Below are 21,631 nucleotides of genomic sequence, written 5' to 3'. Positions count from 1 at the left end.
TTTTCTGCCCTCTGGGTTTCTTTATCCTGCCCGAGAGTGGGGGTGGGCACTGGCAGAGGAAGCTACTCCACCAGCCAGCTCACCCAGGCTGGTGCAGACAGTCCTCTGAACCTGCCAGCACCTTCTGGATAAAGGAACCAGCCCAAGGCCGAGTGCTTTAGCTGGAAACCTCTTTCCCAGCTCCCGTTCCTAATGAAGGGCCTCTCAGGGCAGCTAGTGTGGGGCTTCTGGAGCCTGATCAGGAAGGGGTGGGAGTTCCTGAGAAGGTGGACCGGGCACCAAGTTGTGGGTGTGTGTGGCAGGACAAGGCAGGAGCCCACAGGGAGCCAGAGTCTGCCTGGCTGGCTCCAGGACCTCTGAGCAACAGGAGTTGGCCACTTGGTGCCTACATGGGTCTTCCCCATAAAGAGATGAAAGCAAGGACACGGATGAGCACATCCCCTAAACACTCTGAGCCTGTTTGCTCATCTCATCTCCAGAGTGACTCAGTACCCTTCAAGTTATAGGGCAAAGCTCTGAGGGAATTTCTAAAGCAGGGCCCAATTTCAAGTGAGACTTTCAGTTGTCCTCACAGAATTCTATTTGTGAGATCGCATAACCTCAATTTCGATAAAATATTTCGATAGAATAGAAAATCCGAAATCCCATGTTGGACACTACATTCGGATGTTGCAGGTCCCAGGGAAGCGGATGTTTGTTCAGCCCCATGGGGAGCCGCGTGGGAGCAGGAGGGCGGGCCTGGGGCGGGCCGCCAGCGGTTCTGACCGGCGACCCGGTGGGTATTCCCGGGGGCATGGCCCACAGGCTTTGGCCGGTCCAGGTGTGGGCGCGGGCCGGGGCGTCTCCGTGGCCGGGCGCCGGGTGTGGCCCGGCACCCGCGACTCGCGGTTAGAGGCACGGCCAGCAGGGGGCACGCGCGGACCGCCCCGTCAGGCTCAGCCGCCAGCCGGAGGCCTCAGCCCGAACGCAGATCGGGCCCAGACCTGCAGGCTGCGTTTCCTGGGGCCCGGAGTCCGGGTCGGCGAATGGGGGAGGCGCGGCAGGCCCGGCTTCCTCTGGAAAGAAAGCGCAGTCGGCCGCGCCAGCTTTCCCGCCTCCGCGGGTGCGCGGCTTCCGCGTGGCAGGGCCGCCCGCTCCCCCTCGCCTGGCGCGCTGCCCCTTTGTCTCTCCGCGGCTCCCCTCCTCCCAGACGAATGGCTGTTGGCAGGAAATTGGACGCGCTCTTGGGGAGCCGCGCAAGTCGGCGTGGCGGGGAGGGGGCGCCGCGCGGCCGGCCGGCTCCGGGTGCCCCCGTCCGGGGCGGGGGCGGCGGGGGATGTTTTTACATCTCGTCAAGGGAAGGAACTTGATGCTTCGAAAGTGCTTTTCACAGCCGGCCTGTGTCTGCTCCCAAGCTGATTTATAAACAGAATCTGCGCTCGCTTCGCAGCTCCCTCCCTCGACAGCCCGGGGGGCGGCGCTGGAGGCGCGGACGCGGCTGTGCCTGGCAGGACTGGGTTTATTTATTGCATCTGGCCGGGAGCCGGGGCGGCCTGGGGACTGCGCAAGTTCCCTCCGGCCCGAGCCCTTCCCCTCGTCTTCCAACCCCCAAGACCCGATCCATCCTTGGTGGGGCGGGGGTGGCGGTGGTTTCTGGCTTCCCCAAGCCCCGCACCGGACTCTGGACGGAGCCCGCCGGTGGTTTAGAGGTGGAGGCAGAGAGATGGCCAGGGCGCCCCAAAGGCCCGCGTCCTGCCCCACCCCACACTGACCCGGGGGAAGAAGACGGTGAGGAATGGGGTCTCCCCACTGTGCCCTAGCGGCGGAAAAGGCGGGGGGGGGGGGCCTGCGGATCTTAAACTCCTCTGGCTGGCGACCAGGGGCTCTGACGCCCCCTTCCTCCAGGGGCTGTCCTCTCTCCCCAGAGATTCCTCTGTCCTCAGCTCCAGACAGCCTTTTACTCCAAGGCCCCAGTAGGCCTTCCCGTTTAGAATAAATTAAGGAATCTCCAGCTTCCACTTGATCTTGGGAAGAGGGGAAGAAAGGTTTGTCAGAACATGTCCCTGGGAAGAGCCACAGACCTCAGCAGGGGGGTGGGCACAGGGCTGGTCCAGATTCGTCACAGTGCCCAGGCCTCCCATTTACAGAGTCCGAATGGCCACAGGGTAGAGCAGGGACATGTGCTCGGCCCCCTTAATGGGCAGCTTGCGGCTGGCGTAGTGATGCACAATTTCAGGGACGCTGCTGAAGGGTGGGCTGTTCTGGCCCAGCACGTACTTGTGTTCCTTGGTCCGGGACAGCTTCATGTGCATGAAGCCCTGACTGCTCCTGGGAAGAGGAGAGGAGACCCTGGTGAGTAGGGGCTCTCTCCGGTCCCCCTTCCCTCCCCAACCCCTACCCCTGCAGCAAATGCTCTTTCAGGCCAGCTGTGTGTGGAGGTGACTAGGGAAGGTGGAGGCCAGTCCAGAAAACAGGGAGGAGGCAGAGAAGATTTTGTGACTGGGTAACAGTAGGCATTGGTTTTGTGGTAAGGGCATTGGGTGTGCCAAGAATGTGTATGTAGTGTACAGGGCATGTGCAGGTGGAAACAAGCGACCACTCTCCCTGCCCCAAACCCTGGGACCCAGGCACCAGTGTCCTCCAGTCTGTATGGCGAAGGCTGATCTGGCCTCCCCATCTCTGAGCTGTGGAGGGGGTGGGGGTGGGGCTCCTAGTGACTCATACGGAGACACACACATCCTTGGCAGGACATTGTTGACAACCAAGTGAATCTTGGTTGAGGCTCTCTCTTGCAGAAACCAGGGGAGGGTGTGAGCTAGGGGCTCTGGAAATCCTTTCCAAATCTGGAAGTCTCAACTGCCTTGTCCTGGGGATATCCCTTTACCCTCCTGCTAACTGGGCCTTGAGCCAAGCCCCCCAACCTCCTTTATCCCTTCAGCCTGGGATGACATCATCGGTGAGGCTGTAACTCCCTCCCTCAGAGAGGAAACGCTCCACTGCCTCTCCCATCTCTCAGACACAATCCAGGAAATCCACATTAGTGCCTGGCCCTGCCCCCAAGACAAGGACCCTGCTGCTCAGAGCTCTGGCCAGCTCCCAGCTACCCGGACACCCTCTGTCTTAGAGAGAAAGCATGGGGGTGGGGTGGGGACCAAGCAAGAACAGGGTCTGCCCAAGCTACCACAGGCCTGGCCCACAGGCAAGAAGGAAGCAATCCTTAGGGGAGCCCCAAAGCCTGAATACTTGTCTCCCAGTCAGAGCCTACCTGGGGACAAGTGCAGGGCTCAGAAACTAGTAAGGAAGTAGGACTGGTGAGGGGGACCCTCATATGAGGTAAGGCTGGCAAACTTCATTTCCTTCCCCTGCCTGGGTACGAAGAGGGCTCTGACTGGACCTATTTCACTGGGCCCACAAGTGAAGATGGAGAGTGGATGACTGAAGAGAGGAAAGGGATAACAGGAAAAACCCTCCCAATTCCTTCTCCTAGGATACAGTACCCTAAAGCCTGCTGGGAGCCCCAGGCTGGGTGTATGGGGCAGAGGGTGGGGGACACAGGCATCCCTCTTCTGTAGGCCTGAGATAATGACTGAGGCTGATGATGACCACACAGGCCCTGGGGAAACTGTACAGTCCCTGAGGGCGGTGCAGAGAGGGGAGGCAGTGAGTAGATCCTCCCCCCTGTCTGCCCTATGCCATGGCCCAGGCCCAAAGCTGTGGGTACTAGCTTGGGCCTTGCTTTCCCTCACCCTCTCACAGTTTGGGGACAAGCCCCTACCCACAGTCCACTTGGGATAATCACCTCTCCCAAAAATTGCATTGCATCTTCTCCTTGAGGAACAGCTCTGGCCAAAAAGGGCAATAAGTGGCAATAAGCCTCCATCTGGAGAACTGACCTCCTGGGATAAAGTCCCAAGCAGAGTCCTTGCCCAACCCTCAGGAGCCTGGATGGGACAGGCTGGGCTGCAGGGCCAGAGCTGACATGGCTTTCGGAGGAAGCTGTTTAATTACCAGTGAAAGCCCTTCTATTACAGAGAGCAGAGAAACCATAATTGTATTTCAGAGAAGCCATTTATATGCAAACGAGGCTCTGGCAGACAGATGCTGGTGGGGCCAGATGAGGCTGGGCTGAAGCAGCATCCAGGCCTGCCTCCCCCTTGTACTCCCCAGGCAAGGGCTGAGCTCTGCCCCACTCTGTTCAGGGAGCCAGACCCTTGCTGTCTAACCCAGCCTTGGACTGTTCCAGATTTGATGTTGGGTGGAGCTATGCGATGGAAGACTGCGGGTCTTGTAGTCAGGCTGAACTGAGCTGGGTGCAAATCCTGCTTTTGGCACTTCATTACCTGTGGCCTCAACCAACTCACATAGCTCTTGGTATTTATTTCTGTCTATAAAAAAGAGATTCATCTTATAGGCTGGTGCTTTGGGAGAGGGTATATATGCTGCTCAGCACACAGTAGATGCTCTGTGACTCTAATCTATTAAAGCAATACACATTCCTAGTGTTTTATCAGATTTTTGACAGATTAACTTTTCCTAAATGCTCCTTCGATTTTATGATAATTTTCAGGGTATGAGAGTGGCAAGAAACCTAAGTGGTACCCATTAATGCATTTTGCAAAGGAAGAAACCAAGTCCCAGACAGGTTTCATGATTTGCCTAGGGTCACATAGCTAGTTTTATTAAGCCCAAGAATAAAATTCAAGTTATTTGAATATAGACAGGCATTTTTCCCCTTGTCTTTTAGTTGAAGTTGAATAATTATCCTCAAATATATCTGTTTAATAGTCCCAACTTTTCTGTATATTGCATTTGTTTGAAGTGGGGGTATACCTGTAATCTAATGCCCCCGGAAAGTGTGGTAGGAGGTGGTACAGATGTCCCAGCAGTGTTGCGGGGATATGAATAGACACACCATCTGACAGGCTGTCGTGTGGAGTGTAGGATCTACCAGGCAGAACTCCTGAGGACGAAGGGGAGGGCTGGCCATTCTACCAGGATGGCCTAGGAGGCCAGTGCTGATCTATCATTTCCTGGGAAGGAAGGCTGATGGGAGGGGAGGTCCTGCCACCCCCTCCTCTTCCTGGATCCTTTAAGATTCAGTTATCAGCCACTAGTACCCAGACCACCTGCCCACTTCTTCACAGTGAACAATAGCTTTGTGTCCGCTGTTCACCCTCCTCCCAGGACCCAGCCTCCCTTGAGCAAAGTTCCTCTCTTCTTGCCTGTGCTTTAAGAACATTTGGACTTCTATTAATCAAGATGATGGTGATAATTTATTTAGCATTTAGCACCATGTTAAGTGCCTTCCATATATTACTTCATTTGATCCTTCCCTACAAGGTAGATATTATTATTCTCCCATTTTATAAGTAAGAAAACTGAGGCCCAGAGAGGTTAAGGGGCCTCCAGGCCACACAGCTAGTAAGTGACGGGGGAGGGGTGGCAGGACCCTCCCCTCCCATCGGAGAGGCTTGACTATTTCCTCTAATGGACTCTGAGCTCCTTGAGATCAGGGGCTGAGCCTCAGACTGCTCCAAATCCCCAGGGCCTGGCCCAGGGTCAGCAAATGTTCATAGGGACAGAGCTCTCCCCAGCTTGGTCAGGCATGGGGAGAATGTTGGTCCTCCTGTCCTGCTGGTTGTCTTCCCATGGATTCTCCTTGGTGCCATGCTGATGAGCTAATAATCCTGCCTAACACTGCTTGTTGGCCCACCCCTACTCACTTGAGGGACAGGGAGAAATCATTCTTGCTGGTCTCACTGTTGCGCACCAGGTAGCTGGCCTCTTTGCACAGTCGGAGCAGGTTCTCGGCATCTGTTCGACTGATGGCCCCGTGGTACCAGCTGAGGACAAGAGAGAGGAAGGGGGGCATCTCTGCAGGGTCCCTCGCCGTCCTGGCCCACCCATTCTGGGTGTCCCCTGCAGGCAAGCCAGTGGCAGGAGGGGAAGGGAGGGGAGAGAGTCCCCAGCTGGACACAGACACTCACACCTGGTTTTCCAGAGGCAGTGCTGGGTCTGTCCACTCCCCAAGGGGGCTGCTGGGCTCCACGCTTAGGGGCTTTGCTGACTTGGGGTTCCCTGCAGAGAGTCGGGGAGGTAGCCGCCCCTTCTCCTCCCGGCCAGGTGACAGGCAGCTCTTCTCAGATCCTTCAAACTGGGCTGTGGGGAATATACCAGTCATAGACTCCGAGGACCCTTAGAGACAGAGCTCTATAGAATAACCAGTGCTCCCCCCATTTTCTGCTAAAAGGGGTCAAAGGAATGTTCTAGAAGGGTGGGACATGCTCCTGGGCTTGACTGGCTCTGGAGACAGAATCTTGGGTCTACTCCCCTGTTGGGGGTGGGGCTCAGCCCTCCTATGCCACACTGTACCTACCAGTCCCCATACTGTGGGAGGAGAGGAGAGAGAGGCAACATGAGAAACCACTTCAACTTCTCCCTCTGGAGCAGCTGCCTGCCTTCCCCTATTCCATTACCCCTCGGGGTGGCTTCAGCGCTGATAATATTGTTTCTTTCTCCTCCTCAGAGTTCATTACCGTTCTCCATATCACCCTGCCAAGCCATTCTGTAGAAATGACTTATCGATTTGAGAACAATTATCCGATTCCCCTTGGTGCCATCCTGACAGGCTAATCCTGCCCAAAGCCGCCCGCCAGCCCGCCCCTCCCCCGCCCACAGGGCTGCTGCCCACAGGCTCCCTGCCCCCACCTGAGAAACCCAGGTCGGGTAGCTCTGCCCCACTGAACCAGCAGCCCCCTGGAGGGAGGAAGCCAGTGAGCCACATGGGCACAGGCACACATGGACAGGTGACAGAGACCCTCTTTCATCCTACATTTACAAAATACCCCTCACACTCAGGCACAAATGTACAAACAGGTGTTCACAAACCCTTGGCTGCCCATTCTGTACAAAACTGAATGGAGATGGAAGTGCTCAATGCTTCCTTCCTTCTCATTTGGGTTTTTTCTCTCCTTGCAGCATTTTCAGGATCTTATTGTCTCTCAGTTACCAGATGCAAGGATCAGACCCTTTTACGTACTGGAAGGACTCAGACACTTCCTGTGCTAGCATCATCCCTGCCTCAAGAGTTATTTACACTGTCAAAGGGTGGGGTCAGGCAAAATCCTATGCAAATAAGCGAATCTAAAATAGTGGATTTTTGTGGCATGGTGGGAAAGATATTTGGAAAGGGACTCCTTTAGGAGACCCCTTCCCCACACGTTTTGGAGGAAGGGGGAATGTGTGCTTTGTCCCTTCTCTCTTCCTCCAGGACGAAGGGAATTCTTCCTGGGTTCTCCAAACCTTGCCCCATTCCAGCTCCTCCAACCCAAGCCCACAGGGCCTGAGGCATGAGAGAACATGTCACCCTGGCCAGAAGCTCCCACAGGACCCACCGCTGCCGTCCTCCAGGCTGGGCTCAGGGAGGGGTGAGGCTGGACCGGTGATGTCCCTGTCCCCGTCAGGGAGGGAGGGGCTGCTGTCCAGCTGTCCCACCGGCGGAGGCCAAGGTAGGTCTTTGATGACCTTAATGTCAACTGGAGCCAGCAGCAGGGAGAAGAGACACAGACAGGGACAGAGACAGAGAGAGACAGAGAGAGGCAGAGGTTGAGACACCAAAACCCAGAGCCAGGACACAGGATAGCCTAGAAAGGAGGAGGGTCAGAGCAAAGGCAGGAGTGGCTTCTGAGTGGGGAGCAGGACTCTCAGAAGGTTGGATGGAGCCACAGTGACCACACCAGGCTAGCTCAGTCAAAGGGTGGGGGGCACAGATAGCAAACAGGATGCAGAGTCTTGCCCTGCCAGCCACGTGGGTCCCCTTCATTTGAAGCCTCAGAAGCCTCCAGGGCCCAAAAGGAGCAGGAAAGGAAGAAAGGAGGGACAACGATCTGCCCTCACCTCCCGGCACCACACCCAGGTTCCCACAGCCTCCTGGCACCCTCAGACTTGCCGCCCTTCCTCCTTTTACCCACGGTCTGGGAAGTCATGGGCAGCGAGACTGACAGCCCAGCTCCAGGCTGTCAGGAATACTCCGATGTGGGGGCAGATGTTTTATTGAAATTTAGCCCCACACCCTCAATCTTGAGCCCCAACAATTAAGAAAGGGATGCCACTGGTGGCTGCAGGACTGCTAACGAGGTTTCCTAATGACGAGCATAGATTTTCCCATTAAGCAATCCAAACAGTATTGATTCTCCAAGGAGACTTCTGGAGATAAATGGTCCCTCCTCAATGGTGCACGCTTTACAGGAAACAAATTAGAAACCTGTGGTTTCCCAGTCTAGCCGCCAGGGTGGGGAGGACAGGGCAGAGAGCTGAGTCCAGCTCTAGCATGAGCCCCCTTGCCCAAGGAGGGGTGAAAGGGCCATAGGAGTGGGGGTGAAGTCAAATGGCATTTACATCTTTTATGTTCTCACTGAATCAAGAATCCAGGGGCTAAAGCCCTCTCCAGCCACACCCACTCAGCACGACGCCCCCAAGCCTCCCCGGGTTGGACTCCAGGCCTGGGATCCGCACTGGGGTGTGTGACACAGGAGAAACCTAACCCTCATTCAACCAAAGGGATTTCTTACAGCCTCCCTCTCCCCACCTGTTCCTGCTCCTCAGAAATACCCTCAGGGCACAGGTGCCCCTGGTCTCATCCAGCCTGCTACTGGGAGACAAAGCTCTCTGATTCACAGCTGGGATCTCTAAAGGTTACACACACAGCCGTTTTCATTATCTGGGCTGTTAAATGCCTTCTTTTGTTAAGGGTAAATATTTAACATGTCACAAGTTTTATCTTTTTGTTTGGAATTTCTGTATTTTAAGATATACCCTGTCTCCCAAAAGAAGGAAGTGGCCTAAGCCTTTTGGGCTCTGAGAGGTGGTGATGCAGGGAGACCCTCCATCCTCCCTTACCCGTTCCCTGACCCGCACACAGCGCTGCACCCACATGGCCCAATTCGCCAATCTCTGTGATGCACGCAACTATTCCTCCCTTGTGCCTAGCTTCAGGGCCTCCCCCAGTCCCTGGGGTCCACTCCTTCCACTGCCCTGGGCCTGGAGAGCTGTTTAGAGACCCCAGCAGACCCACCAGCTCCACCAGGGGCTTACCTGCAAAGGCTTTGGAAATTCTCTCCTTCTTCCACTCCCAGGGCTGGTCATACTCCTCAGGGGGCCTCTCATCATCCTCTGGCAGCCGGGACTCCCGAGGCCAGGTGGCCCCCTCACCCTCAGGGGTGGTCCCCTCCTCCTCTGGCTCATAGGGCGTGTCATACAGCGGCAAGGCCTGAGCGGCTGTCTCCTTGGAGCTCCGGATCTCTACCAGGACAAGGCAGGAGGGGAGGTGTGAGAGCGGCCCTGGCTGCCCAGCTCAGCTTCTCTGTCAGCACCCTCAGCAACACACCAAGCCTCCTTCAAAGGAGATGCCACTGGCTCTGGGGGCCCAATGGCCCTCAAAACATTTCTGGGGTTCCAAAAAGCATGGGATCCAATGGAGGCAGGGGCAGAGAAGCACCAGAGTGAAAGAAAAAAGATCTTTAGGTGGCCAGCAAGGGGCTGGGAAATGAGGCTTACACATTTCGGAAACTGAGGCAGGGTCCTCTCCTAATCCACCTCCTCCTGGCTACACAGCTCCAGTTTTTTCCTTGCATCCCAAGTAATACCACTTGACAATCAGAAAATACTTCTTTGTTGCTCAGCTACTGCTGAGCACTCCCTCCTTGCAACTGTCCCCTTCTGACAAGTCATTTACGTGGTTGTCCTCTCTGGTCACCCGTTTGGACTCCTTCCCTGGCCCCTCTCTTGGTCTCTGTTCCCCAGAACCAGGCCTTATTTGCCCTCACTCCTTGCCCAGTCTCATGGCACCATATACACTTCCAGTTGCCAATAAGATCTTTCACTTGAATGTTTCAAACCTGCCACTTTCCCAAGAAATTCTTCTACTCTGTTCTGTGATTTTCTTTTTGGGATCACTGGCCCCATTGAAAATACAATAAGAGCTATGGAGCTACTCTCCAGAACATGTGCAAATTCTCACATACAATTCCAGGGCATTCATGAGCCGCTAAGGGATACACACCACCCTGATCTAAAGAGGGTAGTCACCCTCCCACCTTCTCCCTTTCTGTCCACTACACTGCTCTCCTTGGTCCTGGCCCTCCTTCCTGCTCTAAATCCCACCTGTTTGCCCCCAGTACCTGAGGACTCTTAGCCTCATCTCTCCACATCTAGATTGCTGCTAGGGTGAGCCCTCCTCACCCTCCTCTACTGGCTTGAATTTCCATGAGCTCCATGGAGAACACTTCTGACCGCTCTTTCATGAGCTCCATGGAGAACATTTCTTACCACTCTCTGCCCCCTCACCCCACTCCCAAGGAGGGAGAGCAGCTTATCTGATCACCAGCAGATGTACACTCTCTTTCTCAGCTCTGCCTTCTGGCTCTTTCTCCTCCTGCCTCCTCGCCCTGCTCCTATGAAGGGGCCTATAGCTGTGCTGCATTGCCCAAGCCCGAGTGGGGAAGTTTAATTCTGTGAATTATTAAGCAGCCCACTGTGGAGACATAGCTAAGTGATGTTCTCCAATCTACTGTATCACTAATAAAGCTGACATTCTTATCTTTGTCCATCTAGTTCCTTAATCTGACTTCTCAGTGATCTCCAAGCTCAGGAGGGGAAGAAAGCGGTGCTAATTATTGCTCCCTTAAAGCCTCAGCAGTTTCTACAACTGCTAACTCATCTTTCTGATGCCCAGTTCTCCTGGTCTGTTCTGTACACCAAAGCCTCAGTAATCCCCTTAAAATGCCATATTTGTCCTGTTTCTGTCTTGCTCAGGAATCCATATTGGTTTTCTTCCTCCTTCAGAGCAAGTCCAAATGCCTCATTCCCGCCTTCAAGGCCCTTCACTGCCCCCGTGACCTCTCTCATTCTGGCTCCTCAGTATGCCCAACACTAAAATGGTATGCCCTTGAACAAACCTTCTTCCCCTCCTGCCTTGGGGTCTTGACTTGGACCAACTCACCCCTGTCCTCCTCTCAGATCACCCCTGCTTAGTTCTCTTTCCCTGGACCCTCTCTTGACCTCTGCTCTGCTCCCCAGGACCAAGTCCTACTCATTGCTCTCTGCCTGCATTCCTTGACCAACTTGCCCTTCTCCAGCCCTGTGGTTCCAACCGTTATAAAGCTGTTTCACTCTGACATCACAACCTCTCAAGCTCACCACCTTCCCTAAAGCTAGCGATCCTCTTTTTTGGGTTCCATGACTCCCAGCCCACACCACTTATCCTGCCCCTCCTGACTATCCTAACTCTATCGGCCTGACCTTTAGTTGTGTGGCCTTCTCTACTACCTCACATCTCAGGCACCACAAGTCATGGCTCCAAACTGACTCTCTTGAAGGCAGTGGCCAGTGACCCAAGGTGGTCCGTGGTGTACCCATGGTCTCATGGAATCAATCCTTAGTCCTGTGGGTCCCAGAGCCTGTTGCGCCAATACCTAGGTCTCAGGCAGCAATCTCCCACCCCTGACTCCATCACGCACCAGCCATCATCTTTTGGGCCTCATAGGGTTCCATGTAGCCATCATTTTCAGGGACCTTCTCTGGGGCTCCTGAAGCTCCTGCTGGGCCTTCACCAGTCTCCTGAACATCAAATGGGTCTGCGTAGTCTTCAAGGATTGCCAACTGTGGGAAGACAGTGAGGACAGCAGCTTCAGACATCTGAGAGACAGCTCTGCATCTCCCGAGATGCTTTGTCCATGGGAGCGAGTCCTGGACAGAATGTCTTAGACCTAGAGGAAGAGGCATCCACAGGCAGGCTCTGAGCTTGGACGGGGACAAGCTCTGCCTCTTCCTCTGCAGGTTTCCCCTACTGGGCTGCCGACAAAGCGGCAGATCTATCTTTTCTGTTCATTTTTTGCCTCTGGGTCATCACTTAGGTTAAATGACCAGGATAAAGCTCTGGGCACTAAGGCCTGCCTCAGTCCATGTCCAGGCAGAGCGACAGAGGTGTTCAACACCAGATGGTTCAACAGAGGGAATCAATTCAGAGAACTGGTTACAAAGGTATCGAAGGAGTTCACAGAACAAGTAGGAAATAGCAGGCAACTCAGAGATTAACTTGGTCCATGCCTACAAGTTCCATCCCAGATGCTGAACAAAGAAAAATTTGCTGACCACAGAGAAAAACAAAGTCAAATACTCACTTTATGGCACAGTCCTGCTGGTCTAGCCTCAGAACATTCATCACCACGTCATGAGTGCATTGCTACACTCATTTTAAGGAAATGGAGGCTCAGGGAAGGTAGGGAATAATACGGCCAAGACCATTTCACCTAAGTGGGGGAACCCAGTTGGAACGTGTGCCCTTTGTGCAAAATGCCGCTGCCAACCTGCCACCAGTGGGCGTCTTGGGCATCCCAGGAGAGAGACCAACTTTGACAGCCCTGAGGAAAGCCAGGGTTTGGGCTCAGTTGAAATCCCCTGGTTCCTGGAGGCTAGGAACAGGGAAGGCGTAGCCTTGACGCTCCACATCCCGCACTGCCCCTTTCTCCCTCACAAGTGGTTCATGACCAACCCTCTTGTCCCTGCTCCAGTCAAGGCAGAGCGAACTGTAAGCCACACACCCTGAGGAAGAGCCCAAGGTGCTCAGGGCGGGGTGCAGCAGAGGACAATAGAGCCTTTCTCCAAGCTGGGCACAGGCTCCTTGAAGGGGGCAGGCCTAAGCAGAGACAGAGCCCAGCCCACCAGGACTGCCAGCACCTGAGGGGAAGCACTGCACTGAGTTGACAGGCATTGACAAGAGGTGGCTCTGGGGCCTGTGGCATGAGGAGGGGCCACTCCTGCCTCTCCTCCATTCTCAGTGTAGGCTTTGGGTCTGGGCCAGACCAGAACTGCAGGAGCCAGTTGAGCAGGGAGGCTATGGGGGTGATTTTCTGCCCTGGGTCAGTGGATCTGGGACCCCGTAGCAAAGCAGTGATGGGGGAAAGGAAACTGCCCACCACAGGGACTCCTCCTGCATGTTCCTTGGACCCCCACGAGCCCCTCCAGGGGTCTCTGAAGCACATCCCAATGACTCCTACCATCTCTCCCTTCAGTTTAGTTCCCACCATGTTCCACTTTGTTCCACCCAAGTCCCCCATCTCCTTCATCTCCCTCAAATCTCCACCTGCTTCTGAGAAGACCACCATCTCAAGTCATACCATCCCCACCATCAGCTCACCCACCAGCCTAGAGTTCTTTATTGTTTCTGTCCCTCTAGCTCTAAGAAGCGCCTGGCTCACAGTAGGTACTATAAAAATGTTTCTACTAGATCACTGCCTGTCTCCCCTCGGAGCCCTCCACCCCTAGTCCTCCTTCTTCCAGGAAGGAGAGAAAAGAAATCCACTCCCACCCCAAGCTGCTTCCTCCCAGACATACCAGCACTCACGGCCCCACCCACCCACCCAAGGGGGCTCTGCGGTTGGCAGCTGGCACTCAGCCTCACACTCCTATGGAACAGCTCTTTAACAGGAACCGAGTTATCGGATGAGCTATCCTTAAACAGTGTAATGCCCACAAGAGAAAGTCCAGAGTTAAAGGGACTTAAAGATTCCACTTCCCTCTTCGGCTTCTCCCTACCCACCTCGGATCACTCTGTTGCCTGAAAGGTCTGTGCTTTGTTTCTTACCAAAGAGGCTTTCCCTCTGCCTGGATTATATGATTTTCCTTCTTCGGAATTCCTTTCCATTCTCCCCCTAGGTATGGTTAGATGCCTCTGTGCTGGGGTATTATTACACTGTGTAATAAATACTTGTTTCATCATCTGTCTTCCTGCAGATCCTGAGCCTCCTGAGGGTAGGACCATGCTTACTGCTAAATTCCCAGCACCTAAAAGTGCTCAGTAGGTATCTGTTTAAATTAGTTCACATAAAACAGGAAGAATGGACAAAGGACGTACTTCTCCTTGTTTATTCAGAAGAGAAAGGCATCATGAGTCCAGTGGGGGGCGGGGCACTGAGTCCTGGAGAAACTGCTCACAGAGAAGTGCTGCGCCCAAGCCCCAGTCCCCCAGGCTCTGCAGAGACCCCTTCCCTGGCTCTTTCCCCCAACCCAAGCCAGTGCCCTTCCTGCTGGAGCCCCAGGCTGGACTTGAGCTGTGACCTCTCCCTGGCCCAGCACGGGCCTCCCTAGGGCCAGCCCATGGTGCCTGTGGGCACCCAGGTGGCAGCTCTGTGGGCAGTTCAATGGCTCCTCTGTTCCACCCCAGACTCCACACCCTGCTCCAGGAAAACCTAGCCCCCCCGCCCAGGCGGGTCACCTAGAGGAGCCACCCACAGGGCTGGGAGGCAGGAGCAGAAGCAGAAACACCTGCTGGGAAGGTTGGCAAGAAAGGCACCCACCCGTGATTTCTAGGCCATGTGAGAAGGCCAAATGCTCAGTGGGGGGAAGTTGCCTCTGCAGGCTTCTGACACCTTTGCTCTATCATGATTTATTTTGTTCATGGGACCTTTGTCTGACTGCTGTACTCACTGCTGTATACCACGTCCGCCACAGGGCCTGGCACAAGGGAGGCACTCAGTGTACATTTACTAGATGCTCCAAAGGCCTCTCTCTCTAAGACTCTAGCTTCTGGAGCAACAGACTCTCAGGTCCCCATTCACCCCAACTCTGAGCACTCGGACAGACCAGTAGCAGCTGTGGGAGCAGGCTGTCCGGAGAACCGGCACTTGAGCAGGGATCAAAGCCTCTGGTTCAAGGGCAGAAGGGAAAAACTGGCAGGGAAGGTACCTAAAACCAGGGCTGATATTTAGGCAAACCTCTGGTAGGCAGAATGCTACTGAAAGGCTGAAATACTTCCAAATTAGTAGGCAAGTAGCTGCTGCCCGGAGGCCCCCTTGTCCCCACGCCTCCTGCCAACCAGATCCCCTCCCTCCTGCCATCCAGCAGGCTCCAGACCCAGGTCCTGTGCCTGTTCCAACGGGGCAGTGCCCCTCCCAGAGCAGCTGTCCTTCTTTGACTCTCCTTCCTGCCTGAGCCTCTCCTAAGATAGATGGCAGGCCTACCATCTGGTGCGACCTTCCGCTCTGCAGCTGGGCCCCACTAGGAGTTCCTGACCCTACCCATGGGGCTCGCTGGTCCAAGGGCAGCTAGCAGGGGGCACATGTCATAGGATTTGGGCTCTGCAAGGTTGCCAAAGTCTACCCCTGCCCCTTTCCTCCATGTCTTCAGTTGACATTTAATGTCTGGAAGCCTCTGGTTTTTCACCTGTAGAATGGGGATGGTATTACTACCCACCTCCTAGGATTGGAAAGAGGACAATGAGTGTAAAAGTCCTTAAGTCAGAGGCTGGAATGCAGTCAGTGCTCAATAGATGTTGGCCCTGCCACTGATCTCTTCTATTCAGACACTAAAGCCCAGAGTTTAGGTGCTGGACAGGGGACACAGATGGCGGCAGTAGAGACAAGACTGGCTCCCAGGTCTCCTGACTCTCACTGCCTTGCTGCAGATTTTCCAGACAACTCAGGAAATGTAGCATCCTCTCTCCTCCTCTTGTAGATTTAAAATACACTTTAGCATGTTAAAGGCTCTGAGAAATCGTGTAGCAAAGAGAGCTGTCTAATTTTGTTTAACTCGGCATTTCTCCAAAGTATTTAACCGTGAAATCCTTTTTCTGCCGAAAGTCTGTCAGTTTTGGAAACGGTATGTACTATTTACCTTCCCCAAAATCTAACTTTCTGTGTCCTCTGTTCCCACTTATTGGAATTACCCTTCCTCATTTTATCTGCCATGGAAACTCCTTCCCACGAAACAAATCTGTTAGCATCTTTTTCTAATTACAAAGAAATGTCAAACTTGTAAGACATTCGAACATCACGGATACACAATGGAGGTCAATAACCCTTGCAAGGTGTGTCTGAGGCCACCTCAGGACTGGGTGGCAAGTGCTGGCCTTTCCGTTCAGAAAATGGAGAACCCAGTACGGGGTGCACTCTTCATTCCTTCTCTGAGTCTGCTCCCCACACTCAGTGAACAGCTCCCTGAAAGGGGCTGTGGTCCCACAGCACGGTGTTGGCAGCCAGTCTGCCATCGGGCCTCCTGGCTGTGAACCTCAGCTCTCCTACTAGCTGTGAAATCAGGCACGGGTGACGCAACACTCCTGGGCTTCAGTCTCCCTCTAAATAACCTGAGAATAATAACAGAATCTCTCCTAGGGCCGTTGTCAGAAGCAATTGGTCTGTAACACATCAGCTGTTTCAAAATGGTACCAGGCACACGGCAGGTACTAGTTAATGGTCTGCGAGTATACCATGAAAGATGGAAAGACCAGATCTCTGGGTCTTCCAGGGGCTCACAGGGACAGCCACAAAGGAAGCTCCCTGAGTGTGGCTCCCCGAGGGGCTGTGAAGCCCTGCAGCTGCGCCCCCAGCTCCAAAGGCCCCGCAGGCTCCCTGTGTGCCGGTGGGACTGGGCCCCAACTCTGCTCTCGCACAGCATCCCCACTGGTTCTGCAGGGCGGGGGGTGAGCTGGAGGGGGCAGCAGCTGCCCTTCCAAGCCCCACGCCCCAGCCAGCTGCTCCCACCCATGGTCTGCAGCACCTTAGCTGTTTCTGGCTCCCAACAGGTGGAGTGCCAGCGCTAACTGAGGTGTCCTTGAGTCACTGGCCAACAAGCTACAGATGCCTTCCCCCAAGAGTGAGTGCCACAGTGTGAGGAGGCAGCAGTGGGAAGAGTGGGTAGGCCCACCATAAAGTCCCCTGGTAGCCGCAGGCCTTGGCAGTACCCCCTAACCCCCCGCAAAGCCCCAGTGACAGCAAAGATGGCCAGCCCTGGCCAAAGGGTTAAGAGCTCTAACCAGTCCACAAAGGTCCCTTCACCTGGACCCTCCTTTTTTCCTCCTCCTGCCTCCACTGGAAGACATGTGCAAGATAAACAGATCACAACTCCAGACTCTGTGGAAGTCAGAAAAAGGAAAATTAAAACAAGAACAAACTCAAAAAAGGCAAGGACCAGGTCTTCTAGGAGATGAGTACCTTTCAGTGCCTGCCTGGGCTAGTGTCACTTAATGTTCTAGAACTCCTCAGTGAACACTGGCTGAGGCACGGTCTTACAGCAGCAGTCCTCAGGTCAGACTCCTGACCCCAGAGCAGGAATGTCTTGTTTGCCTTCTGACACCATCAATGTCTCCTTCCTTTTCCTCTCTTTGCCTGACTTTTCACTTGCTTCCAAATTTGGGCCTGGAGGATCCAAGTCCATGTGAACACCATGTATTTATTTTTTAAAGTTCTTGGTATTTTGGGCCCTATGAAACCCTTTAAGCATCTGGAAGCTGTTAGCCTCTTCCCAGAGAAATGCTCATGCACCCAAATATTTGCACAAAATTTCTGGAGGTTCATGAACCCCCAAAGCCTCTCCATGAGCTAAGAACAAGAGCCCAAGTTTCAATGCATACAGGGTGCCTTTCTTATTGTTCACATCATCTCTTTCTTGGTCTCTCTGTCTCTTTGTCTCTCTCTCTCTCTCTCTCTCTCACACACACACACACACACACATCTTGGCGGCATAGAGGCAAAGGACACACTGTGCAGATGGTCACAGGCAGCTCCAAGCTTTATCCAATTAGGGCCCCTTTTCCATACCCATCCCCCTTTCCTAATTAGACCAGGTTTTTCCTGTCACAGATCTGAGAAAAGGAAGCAAAGCAACTAAGGCCCAATTCTCTCACCCCTCTGCCCAAGTGTGGCCTGGAGGCCAGACAGGGCCCAGCACCATGAGGGAGTTCTTCCCATGGCCAGATGGTGTGGCCCTGACTGCCTGGTCCAGGGGGCAGCTCCTGCGGCTCCCACACCTGCACTGCCAGGCCCGCCCAGATGGCCACCCTTGCCCCCTTGCCAAATGCAGCAGTGGGTCTCAGGGAGGGCCAGTAGCCAGAGCCCTGCATGGGGAAATACTAATGGGCCTAAGCTCCCTAGGCCTCTCAGGGCCCTGTAGAAATCCCCATTCTCTCCTGCCCTCCAAAGTCACTTTCCACAGGGCTCATTTCCCCTCCATCTTCTCATCATAGCTGTATTTCCACCCATTTCATCAAACCTCACAACCAGGGCCTCTCACGGGGTTCTGAACCACCCGGCACCAGCAACTGGGCTCCAGGAAGGGAAGGAAAGTGGGCCAGCCTATGGCCCATCCTCGTCTGCAGTCCCCATCTCACCTCAGAAAGTAACCCCAAAGCAAAAAGCCAAGACGACCTGCATGGCCGAGAGGACAGGAACAGAGGATAGGGACAAAACACTTCACAGAACAGAAACTCCAGCTCAACAGGCCAGCTCACCATTCAGGGACAGGAACTTGGGTTTAGGGTAAGGGGCTCAGGTGCCTAGCTTGGACTCTTCCTAAGGGAAGACTCTGGGACCCCCCCAAACTGTACTCCTAAATGAGTGGAGCTCCTCTCTCTCAATGGTGGGAGGCTCCAGGTCGGGTCCCGCAAAGATAGTGTCCCTGCCCCTGAGCCAGTTTGGATGGCATCCTGGATCCTTCTCATCACACCCACTAAAGAAACCACAGATTGTGTAGCTCCTGGGAGATCCTGCTGGATTTCATTCCTGTCCCTGCAGCTGACAAAGGAGTCAGACACCTCTTGGCCCCTAACGTCTGAATAGCCCACAGATCACAGAGCCAACCCAGGCTGAGGCATGGATGCCCTCGGTGAGAAGAGACCATGGATCTCTCACAGTTGTGTAGATGCAGCCCCTTCCTTGGGGGGTCTCTGTGGGGAAATGTACAAAAGGGAGCTGTAGTTAAGGGAGTCTCTGACCTTCAGGTCACCCTAGCAATGGCCAGTCACCATTCAATGGATGTATTTTATTCACCCCTTTTTATGCCAAGCATGTCAGACACTTGGGAAATTCAGGCATGAGGAGGACAGTGATCCTTGTCCTAGAGGAGCCCCTGGCTTCAGGGGCAACCTATTAGGCCATTCCAAGACTTCAGAGAGGAAGGCCAGGTATAGCTCAGGCCCATGTGCCAATGGATCAGGGAGTAAGAACAAGGCTCAATGCTTCCTCTGCCTCACTGCCACTGCCACCAACACATCACCCAACAGTGGGGGACAATGAGGAAGGAGAGGAGCTGAAGGTCATGTGGTGAAAGCAGTCTCCTTCTGCAGGCTAAGGATCCTGGCCCAGGATGGACAGTCAGGTCCCGTGGCAGGAACGAGGGGAAAAATAATTCACATTCCTGAGGCTTCTGCTCTGATCCTGACACATCTCTCTTATCCAAGACAGAAGGGCAGTTTCACCACCGAAAGCCTCAACACGGGATCCAATGGATTCAGACAGCAACTCTGCTCTCCAACCAAATAAAACTGTGTTCTCTGCTGAGGAAAGGGATTAAGCCCCAGGGATGAGTTTCCAGGGATGTGTGAGGAGGGGACAACAGAGCCAAGGCAGTCCAGAGAGTCACTGTCATGGAATTTAGGGCCAGAGGGACCTTGATGGCTTTCAGCTATCAAGGAGGGATAAGACTTAAATGGAGTTGGGCAAGGGCTGATTTCTCCACCAGTGGCCTCTGAGGCCCAGCTTTCCCTTCATCCCTTGCCTGCAGGTCCCCCAAAGGCTCTAGCCTTCCTCAGAATGGACCTGGGAAAGGGGAGGGCAGGAGGAGACAAGTGGGCTCAGCTGCACAGCCCCTTCTGGGCAACAGGTCCAAAGCACTGACTGTCCCCTTACACCAAGGGAAATAGTGCAGGAGTGAGCCTGCCTGGACCTCAGTGGTCAGTATCCTTGGTGAAGAACTACATACTGTTTGTTCTGGCTTCCTGAGAACAACAGTCCACCAGGCTCCAGTACCACTGGGTAAGGCAAAGGCCAGCTCTTGCTGGATCCACAGGGAGAAACCTCAGCCCTCACCTCCTTCCTGGGGCTCCAGCAACTGCAAGGATGTTTGGGCTCCCCCGAGGAGGAGGAATGGAGCTTTGTGCTGCCTCTGCCCCGGGGGGAGGGGTCAGAGATCAAAGGGCAGGGAGCTACTGCTCCCGGAGGGCAGAAAAGCTATAAACTGGCTTGGGGTGGGGGGTGTTCAAATACCGTTAGAAAAAAGCTCGCTGATTAGACCCTGGGAGGAGGACTGACATGAGGAGGGCAGAGCCCCTGAGGAACAGGGCCACTAGTCCTGGGGCGATAACAGGAACAGAAGCAGAGTTTAGGGCACACGTCCCAGATTAGTCGGTCGAGAATTTGAACAAAGGTGGATGAAGCCTCCGAGCCCCCGGGTCAAGGATTAAGATCTTGTCCGCCAGGAACCGTGACATTAAGGGGCCCAGGCCCGGCCCTGGCCGGGCCACCTTTGTCCCTCTTGAAAGCCCCAGACCTCCTACCACCTCTCCTCCCGGCCACCCACGCCCGGAGCAGCACTCACCCTGTCGCTGCTAGCTGGGGGTCCAGAGATCCGCTCCTCGGGCGGGGGCGCTGGGGGGCCAGGGGTCTCAACCCGAATAAGGCGGTGGGGTGGCGAGCCGTGGCGCGGGGGCGGCGTGGGGCCGGGGACGGCGGGGGTGGCTGGGGCAGCAGCGGAGCTGGATGGCCCCCCAGAGTAAGGGTCTTCGAAGTCGCGCTCTCTCTGCAGCCGATAGGCGGCCAGGATGTCCGGGGGTGGCGCAGGGGGCGCGGCCGGGGACGGTGCTGGGGGACGGTAGTCCGGCTCCGGGGGCGCCGGCTTGCCCCCACCTCCGCCGCCGCCCCCCCCGCGGAAGCCCAGGTGCTCCCGGAGCCACTTGGCCACTCCGCCACTGCCGCCCCCTCCAGGGCCGGCTCCCGCTCCCCCGGCGCCCCGGCGCGACCCCCCCGGGCCGCTCCCCGCGCTCCCCTGCGCCCGCTGCCCCGGGCCGGAGCCCGCCGGAGGAGCTCCGCTCAGTAACATGGGGCCAGCCAGACTGAGCGAGGGGAGCTCTGTGGCCGGGCGGGGGGCGGGGGTGGGGGCGGAGCTCCGCCGGGCGGCGGGAGGGGGCGGGGCTCGTCAGTAACAAGGGAGGGGCGGGGTTCCGCTCCCTATCGGGGTCTGACCTCCCCCAGGCAGGGAAGAGATGAGGGAGTGCGGGTTTCCAGCTGGTGTGGACGTACGAGAAGTAAGTGGGAGACCCCAAGGCAGGCGATGCGAATCCTGGACTTGAAGGTGAATCCTCCACGTGTCCCCACACGTGCCCCTGTGGGGGCGCACCTGTCTCCATCTGTTCCCCTTCTCCAGATCGCAGCTCACACGCGGCGCCTCACACCCCTGGGTTCCCAGCCCTCGGACTCCTCCGGTCCCTCCCCTCCCTTCCCCCAAGGACTCCTAACTGGGAAATATCCCAAGAGGAAAAGCTAGGGAGGGCGAGAGATGGGGCTGTTCCTGTAACATTCTGTTACAGATGTGTCTGTAACAATCCCCTCTTCTGTGTACCACGGGAGCCCCACCTACCTCCTCCCATCCAGCTGCTCCCACTGCATTGCTTCCCAATCCAGGCAGACATATCTCACATCACAGATAATCAACTCTCTAGTGGCACCCACTTCTCCCGTGTCTTTTCCACACACGCCCTCCTCACATGCAAACAGCCGTCCTATGAACACTTCGAACCCAGGCACGGCAGCTTAGAGCGGGCCCACCCGGCCCTGATGGCAGCATGCAAACACGCAGAAATCCCTTAAAGTCAAAGCCCAGGTTTCAT

At 55.2% G+C, this 21,631-nt stretch overlaps 1 protein-coding gene across 6 annotated transcripts; it reads right to left on the bottom strand.

Moving 5' to 3' along the window:
• Nucleotides 1-1,480: 1,480 nt before the first annotated feature.
• On the bottom strand, nt 1,481-20,844 carry SHF (Src homology 2 domain containing F). 6 transcript variants are annotated; one of them, XM_044230405.1, is made up of 7 exons: nt 20,344-20,844; nt 11,496-11,637; nt 9,073-9,279; nt 7,374-7,514; nt 5,967-6,138; nt 5,703-5,822; nt 1,481-2,307 (listed from the first exon to the last, which is right to left on the bottom strand). In XM_044230405.1, exons 1-7 carry the CDS (start codon nt 20,842-20,844, stop codon nt 2,121-2,123), a joined length of 1,470 nt encoding a protein of 489 aa, XP_044086340.1. In that variant the 3' UTR covers nt 1,481-2,120. The 6 variants fall into 6 exon arrangements, with proteins under 6 accessions (XP_044086340.1, XP_044086341.1, XP_044086342.1 ...); XM_044230406.1 differs by lacking the exon at nt 7,374-7,514; XM_044230407.1 differs by lacking the exons at nt 5,967-6,138; nt 7,374-7,514 and having other exon boundaries at nt 5,703-5,898.
• Between the last annotated feature and the right edge of the window lie 787 nt (nt 20,845-21,631).

The sequence above is a fragment of the Neovison vison genome, chromosome 13, assembly GCF_020171115.1.
Source record: "Neovison vison isolate M4711 chromosome 13, ASM_NN_V1, whole genome shotgun sequence".
Taxonomy (NCBI): Eukaryota; Metazoa; Chordata; class Mammalia; order Carnivora; family Mustelidae; genus Neogale; species Neogale vison.
The sequence above is the reverse complement of the archived record's forward strand: the minus strand, read 5'-3'. Positions and strand labels throughout refer to the sequence as shown.